Raw genomic sequence first — 7,753 nt, 5'->3', positions numbered from 1 at the left:
ATAAAATCCCTAGGGATCCAGGGAGCTCCAGTTTAAGAAAGCCTTATATTATATCAGCAAGCATAGTGTTGATGCATAGTATTGTAAATAACTGAATAAATGTTTGGTAAATTGAATTACAAATGAATATATGTACTAGCATCCTGTTTGAGTCAATTATGAAACCCATAGCTGTTATTAAAGGCTTCATATACAATCTAGATCCAGCCTACATGTCAAACCTTATCTTTTCCTGCTACCTGGAGTGAGCCCTCCACCCCAGGCAGAAGGTGCTACTTACCTGTCTCTTAACAGGCCTGTGCATTGCTGTCTTTTTATTAGCTTTAATATGATATCATAATAAATTCTTATAAAATTGAACAAACCCAAAACATTAGATACCAATGTATGCCTAGGCAAAATAAATATTAAGTACAAAAATTGTTAAAAATTACTAACTTACTTTCCAGCTAGGTAAATTGCTTAATCTTCATCTGAATTTAAAAAATTTTTTAATTATTCTCTGTAAAATAATGTTAGTAGTAAAAATAATACTAGCTAACATATACATGGTACTATGTACTAAGTACTATTCTAAGCACTTTATCTATTTTGATTGCTTTCACCCATGCAATATCTGTATCAGGTAAGTGTACAATATCATACGTACATTTACATATGAGGAAACTGAGCTGTGAGTAGTTAAGCAGCTTGCCCAACATAGTACAGCTAGTTGACTTCAAAGTTCATCTTCTAAACCATTAACATGCTCCCTTTCTGTAAGGAGAAAAGAATTGATGACAGCTGAACATGACTAAGCATGTTGCAGTGTGGTACAGTAGCTTTGAAAATGTGACCTGTAGACGTTAATAATGTACAAAGAACCATAGAAAAATACACAAGTGAGTTTAGTGTGTTTTAAAACAGTGAAGCGTAATAAGGCTAAAAATGAAATGAATGATCTCTTGCTACTTAATGACATAATATATCCTAGGAAAAAACTTGAATATATAACATTACATGAGTATCTTTTCTTTTGTGTATCTGTGTTAGAATGACGCTTTTGTCAAAATGGATGGGATAGGGTAATAGAATAGAGAAAGGTATGCTCTTAGCCTGAAAACCAAAATTTAAACTCAACATTCATACTTCACATGAATGATCTCCCACTCACACAAAAATTCCCTTTGTTTTCTCCATAACTGGGCTAACAGTGTTACCACCTGCCCACCTGTAATTTTGGTTAAACCTCACCATCATCTTTTTCTCTTCTCTTGCACACTCCTGGACTAGATCTGTCAGTTCCAGCCTCGACACTTCCCCCAAGGTCTCCTGGGCCATTGCCATTGCCTCCTGTCTGGTTCGCCCTTGACCTGGTCCATTGTTCACACCAGTTGGCTTCTTCCTGAAACAGATCTAATCATTAGATGCTTCTGCGCAGAAGCTAGTGAGCACTCTCCATTACCTACCAAATGGAGTCCAGGACCCTGCAAAATCTGTATGTAACCTGCCAACCTGCTGAGCACCACCACAACCCCATCCTCCAGCCTCCCAGGCTTCTGGAAATTCCCGGTCCACCAAGCCTTCTCTATCTTGGCTCTGCCATCACTCATCTCCTCACTAGGAGACCTCCCCGGTGCCCCCTTCTCCACCTGGTCTTCAGTGGCCCACCACAAGGGGAACTTAGGGAACCTTCCAATCTTCTTATTCAAAATTAGCATTTAGTCTTAGGGGGCTCTTAATGCACTTGGCTTATATTTCTTTATAAAATATATTTCTTTATAAAACACTTACCAGGTTTTATTTTGCTTAATCAGGCTTATTGCCCTCAGGGTTATAGGGTCCATCTTGGTATTTTTCAGAATTTCTGGTGCCTTGCCATACTAGGCCCTTATTAATAACTGTTTCTTGACCTTGGATAGAAAAAGGTAGACATGACACAGACAAAAATGCTGCTCTTTTTCAATTTAAACATAAAAGACAAGTAAATGTGTTTTGTTTTCAATATAAATAAGAGAGAACAAAAATCATTAAGAGCAAATATTCTCCATAATATCTTGTTTCCCCTTCAGAACCAATTGGATTAAAGAATACTTGGACACAGCTCCTGTTTTGATTCTCATTTTCAAACAAGTATACGGTTTTGCTGCAAACGGCAAAAGGAAGGTCCACTACTACAATGAGATCAGTGTTTCCATCTCTTGCGGCATCCTCCTAGCTGCCCTGCAGGTATGTTACCCTCCCACTGGCTCAAGAGACAGAAGTGATTCTTGGGGGCCAAATGGTGGCCTTAGGCACAAATTTCAGCTGAGTTTCTAGTTCAGGGATGTTTGGAAATTGTTCATCTAAAGCTGAAATCCTAAGGAAGGTAAATCCTATGTGAAAACTGACTCTGGAGAAATGCAAATCAAAACCACAATGAGATACCGCCTCACTCCTGTCAGAATGGCTATCATCAGTAAATCAGCAAACAATGTTGGTGAGGATGCAGATAAATGGGAACCATTGTGCACCGTTGCAAATTGGTGCAGCCACTATGGAAAATGGTTTGGAGGTTCCACAAAAATTTAAAAATAGAATTACCTTATGACCCAGCAATTCTACTTCTGGATATTGACCCAAAGAAATCCAAAGCACTAACTCAAAAAGATATATGCACCCCCCAATGTTTACTGCAGCACTATGCACAGTAGCCAAGATATGGAAACAATCGAAATGCCCATCAATAGAGGGTTGGATAAAGAAGAGGTGGTACATATATACAAGGGAATATTATTCAGCCATAAAAAAGAATGAAATCTTACCATTTGTGACAATAAGGATGGACCTAGAGGGTGTTACGCAAAGCAAAATAAGTCAGACAGAGAGAGACAAATACCACATGATTTCACTTACATGTGGAATCTAAAGGACAAAATAAATGAACAGACAAAACAAGAACAATGAAAATAAATAAATAGATAGATAGATAGATAGATAGATAGATAGATAGATAGATAGATAGATAGAAAGAAATTGACTCTGGAAACCTGGATGGGTGAGTATGTTGGTTCAACAAACTGGAATTCTTTCTGGAAATTAACTTGTAACATCATCTCAGGGTCAGAAAAATAGCTGTTGTGTTTGCCTTCATCTGCAACGACTTGAAGTTCAAGGGTGTTGGCAGACACACATGAAGAGTTGCAGAGACTGGAAGTTCCAGGGACTGATTTCCTAGCTGTATTTGCTGTTGTCTGAGTCGATGGAGTGATTAAAAAGCTATAAGGAAGACTCTATCATACAGCACCTTCCCTGAGAAGTTTACTTTGTATTGCATTAGAAAGATGTCCATGTGCTTAAAAAAATTCTGCTTGTATAGTAGCTAGAACAATGCTAACCACGAAATAGAGCAGACTGAGGTATGCCTTGCACATGATTCCCTCAACAAATGTTTTCGGAGCTCCACCTAGTGACAGATCCTAGGAAGCTCCAGAAAATAGAAACTTCATGAACTGGACATTCCATAGAGGACTGGGGTCCTGAGTGGAGACAGACAGTAAACATGTAAAACAAATAAAGCAAACGAGACTATAAGAGCGGCGGTCACACTTTCAAGGGACAATTGATTCCAAAACACTGTGTGCTTCTTTACTATTCAAACTTTATATGCTGAAAACACCTTGCAAAATATAGTCAATTGTTACGCAGAAGAGGAATGGATTACTTGAAAACTTGCCCTAAAGGATCTGGTATCTTATTTCTTTCCTGATTCTGTGTGTGAATAAATAATGGAATCACCATGCCACATCAGACTGCAGGGCACTTCCATCCATTTTAGGGTCCCAGAAGAAGCAGGTTAGTCCTGGAGTGAGCTCAGCTCACCAAGTGGCTTCCGTGCCTTGGTATCAGCAGCCTTTTTATCACTGTAGTGTTGAGTTTGCTATCCTCTAGCTTTCCATAGGCACATTGCAGAGTGTAGGTCATGATTTGTGAGGGAGGACAGAGAACTCTTCCTGAAGTCCCTACCTGGACAGATTGCATAATGACTGGAGTTGTGCAGGACTCTCAAAGCCAGTTCTAGAACTTTCTGCTCAGGCTTGGGAGTGTCGATCTGGTTGGAAAAGCAAGGGGGATGGAGAGGGTCAGCAGGGGAGGTGTCTTGAAGCCACACATGATTTATATTAGATGTTTATTATCTGGAGGGGCTTTAAGGGGTGTTAATAGAATATTTCCTGTATTCCAACGTATCTCCTGGCCACTGGGTCCTCTATCACTGGAGGTCAGTATTTTTAGATGGGGATGATACTTTGTGTCCATGGTTGGATATATGATCATAAGAACTGCCTGTTGTTTTTCTAAAATCATTCCTTTGGTGTAGCTGGAGTCCCCAAATTTCTTTCCATGAAATAACTATTCCTATTTCTTGAGCAGTAATGAAAAATAGGACTGCTGTTTTTCTTTCGAGAAGCTTCCCACAGTTTGGTTCAAAGAAAGTGGTGTCTGGGGAGGTTGAGGAGAGAGTGGTTAAGATTCAAGACACTCCTTGCCCGAGCTGGCAGCTTCTTTGCTACCCAGCTTCAGGGACATGAAGGAACAGGCGGGTCTAACAGGGACTAGAATGTCCCCAGGCTGGAAGCTGAGCCCTGACTCTGCCTGCTGACTTTCAAACGTGTTCTTTCCCTCTTCCGTTTTAGAATGCAGGACTGGTGACTGTCACTACCACTCCTCTCAACTGTGGCCCCCGTCTGAGGGTGCTCCTGAGCCGCCCCACAAATGAAAAGCTGCTGATGCTGCTCCCTGTGGGGTACCCCAGCAAAGAGGCCACAGTGCCTGACCTAAAACGGAAACCTCTGGACCAGATCATGGTGACTGTGTAGGCAGGAGAGCAGCAGGAAGATGCTGGAAGACCAGGCCCCTGCTCCCCGCTCCTGGTCGTCTTGGGTCCATGGGCTGCTCTTTCTCTGGGTGGTAGTTGTCCCCCACCCGCACTCCACTTCACAGTGGGTGCCCACTCTGTATGTCAAGAAACCTTCCCACCGTCTCCGGCACTTTGAGCTTGAGGCTCCTGCTTCTGGTAGACAGATACGATTAGGTGAACATATAGAGTAAGAGGTCAACAGGTGTGTTCTCTTCCAGTTTTCATCCTCTGGAGAATTGCATTAACATTTTACTAAGAATGTGCTTCGGTTTTTAAGTTTTTAAAATTATTCCAGAAAAATCGCTGGTGATTTTTTTTCCCTTTTGCTTTTAAACGACTCATATAGAGAAAAGAGTCATCAGAAAATTTAATGTGGTCCCAGGAATTCAGCTTGGTGATGATTTTTGAATTGAAACTTAGGCTAATCAGGTGGCTTTCTGCCCATGAATTTCTGGTGGCTTTTAGGCAAAGGATCTGCTTTTGAGATATAGTCTTTTACTGAACTTTATAGATATTCTTCCAGTTTTGAATAAGTAACCATGGAAATAATTAAAATGTCACACTCACAGAGCAGAACAGTGCACGCTTGAGAAGATGGGATGAACTGGCAACCATCTGAACATATAAATGGTTAGTTCCACACTCCAGGGGTGTGTTTTAGCTGGCTCACACCAGCTCGTGGAAGCTGATTGTTAAATATTCAGGAATTCTGTGAGCCAGTTATGAAACCATTTGCATACTGAAATTACCAGTGGTGGGGGTATTCACACAACCACAATCGGCAGACACTGCATATCAGGGCATGTTTTCTTTTCCTTAAAGAGAACTCTTTTCCATCCTCAGCACTAACTGTGTCTCCCATGTTTTCTACTCTCCCCTGAAAAACACACTTATCTCTTCTCTCCAGATGGCAGTCGAGCTGTTCAGAGCTGATGGGGTCACAAGGTGTTAGGATGGGAATGCCAGACCTAGTCTTTCACCCGTCATCTTCTGTCTTCCCTTCCAGGGAGACTTTACACACAGGCACACTCATAGCTCAAATAATTGTTCGTCAACTCTAATCAAGCACCTCTACTCACCTCTTTGTCCCCTTCCACTGTCCATTTTCTCATCTTTTTTTTTTATACTCGGTTCCCTCAAGAAAATCTCTCCTTCCATCCCACTTGTGAGCCACACGACTGCAAGAAAAGCCCTTCATGTCATCGATGTGTCAGAGCTGGTGGCAAATCTGTATCAGAGACAAAGAAGACTGTTTTTTTTAATATTACACATTAAATATTACAAAGACCTGTGCCCTCAACCTTCAAAGTCCTTTGAAGTACCTAAAATCCTCTTTTAGAATCTCCAAAATCTTCCATCTATATCTTATTTTTCTCTAAACATGCTTTTCCCCAAGTCTACACATTTTAATACAAATTTTCTTATATTGTATTTCTATTCTTTTTGTAAAAAAAAATCATTAGTATTGTGGAAGGTATTTTTCCTATCCTCTTTATTGTAAATGAGCATTGCTTTAACTACATGTGGCTTTATTAGACTTACATGGGCTTATGTGGGAACCTAACCATTGTACTTCATATTGTTTTTAATAGGAAAAAGATACTCTCAGTTCCAAATATGAGGATAATAAACACACTTTGGCATCACAGTGCAACAAATTGAAGTTATATTTGTAAACTTTCCTTTATTGCTTATGTTTAGAGGCTGTTTGAGCCCAAGGAGCTCTTTGCTAGTTTTAGTGTACCCTCCTCAGCAGCTGAAATGTACAAGAGAGCCTTGCCTCCTGGAGTGTGAGGTGGAGAGGGAATTGACTAGTGGTGGGGGTACAGTCATTCACGTACAGAGCCTCTTGAGAGGAAAGAAAAGTCCAGAGTGCACATGAGTCAAAGGCCCTCGAGGAAAAGATTGCAAAGGCCTGGCCACCCTCCCAGAAATACAGCCCTGATTTTTCATAGATGCTGAACCAAAGGTACAAAGCACAGATTGGGGACAGGCTACAGCTAGCTTTCTCTTTGCAGGGCGGAATTAATATACAGCACAGCATAGAGGGACCTGGATTCAAGTTTTTTCTCTGGTATTCACCAGCTCAGTGGCCGTAGAAAACGGAATCTAAACCTCATTTTCTTCATCTGTAATGTGAAGATAAACGTAGTACTTACCTAGGGCTATTGTGATGACTGAATGTGATAACTCACATATAATTCCTGTCATATAGATAGGTAACACTTAGTATTAGTTTCTATTGTTGGCTTCTGATATTAGTAGCAGTATTATTATTACTATTATTAATACTAGGTGTTATGCACATTTGGCCAAAACAATAAAATGGCACCCTTTAAGAGTCTTGTCCTTAGTGCACTAACTCATCTAAAATATAAAATAAATGCATCTACTATCTCAGCTTAAGCCTGAGCTGTTTTAAGGATTTAGGTATGACTTTAGCTGTATCTGGTTGGGTCTTATTTGGCCACCTTGCTGATGTCACTCCCCTCATTATATTTTTATTTTAATGTTTCTGTGTATTTGGTTTTTCTTTTTTAAAGTAAAAAGCTGAAAGAAGAAAAAAAAATACTTAGAATTAAACCTGAGTAGAATGTTACAGGTACATAAGCATTCCCTTCAGCAACAGAAACAATTTTCTAAAAATGCCCCTAAGTCCATCATTAGGTTTAGAGATCTACTGACGGCACCAGAGTTCACGTTTATTTCACTGGATTATCTTGGAGTGTCCTCAAGTAGATATATTTAAGCTGTGAGAATGGGAACCGTAGGAGAAATAAGGCCCAAGGTTCAACTTGCTTGCAGGGAGCTTATTGGGTAGTAAAGGAAGGGTAGGGGGCTGGGGGAAGAAATGTAGAAACATTTTAGCCTGTCTGC

At 40.3% G+C, this 7,753-nt stretch overlaps 1 protein-coding gene across 2 annotated transcripts in view; it reads left to right on the top strand.

Moving 5' to 3' along the window:
• The window catches only part of IYD (iodotyrosine deiodinase), a 16,991-nt gene extending 11,930 nt beyond the window's left edge, over positions 1 to 5,061 (top strand). For both annotated transcript variants that reach the window (XM_019638907.1, XM_019638910.1), the window contains 2 exons: positions 2,052 to 2,208; positions 4,653 to 5,061. In XM_019638907.1, coding sequence (XP_019494452.1) covers positions 2,052 to 2,208; positions 4,653 to 4,835 — 340 coding nt within the window. In that variant the 3' untranslated portion in view covers positions 4,836 to 5,061. The remainder of the gene's footprint in view (positions 1 to 2,051; positions 2,209 to 4,652) is intronic.
• The last annotated feature ends 2,692 nt before the right edge of the window (positions 5,062 to 7,753 follow it).

The sequence above is a fragment of the Hipposideros armiger genome, unplaced genomic scaffold (genome assembly GCF_001890085.2).
Source record: "Hipposideros armiger isolate ML-2016 unplaced genomic scaffold, ASM189008v1 scaffold_41, whole genome shotgun sequence".
Taxonomy (NCBI): Eukaryota; Metazoa; Chordata; class Mammalia; order Chiroptera; family Hipposideridae; genus Hipposideros; species Hipposideros armiger.
This window is presented reverse-complemented; position numbering and strand designations above follow the sequence as displayed.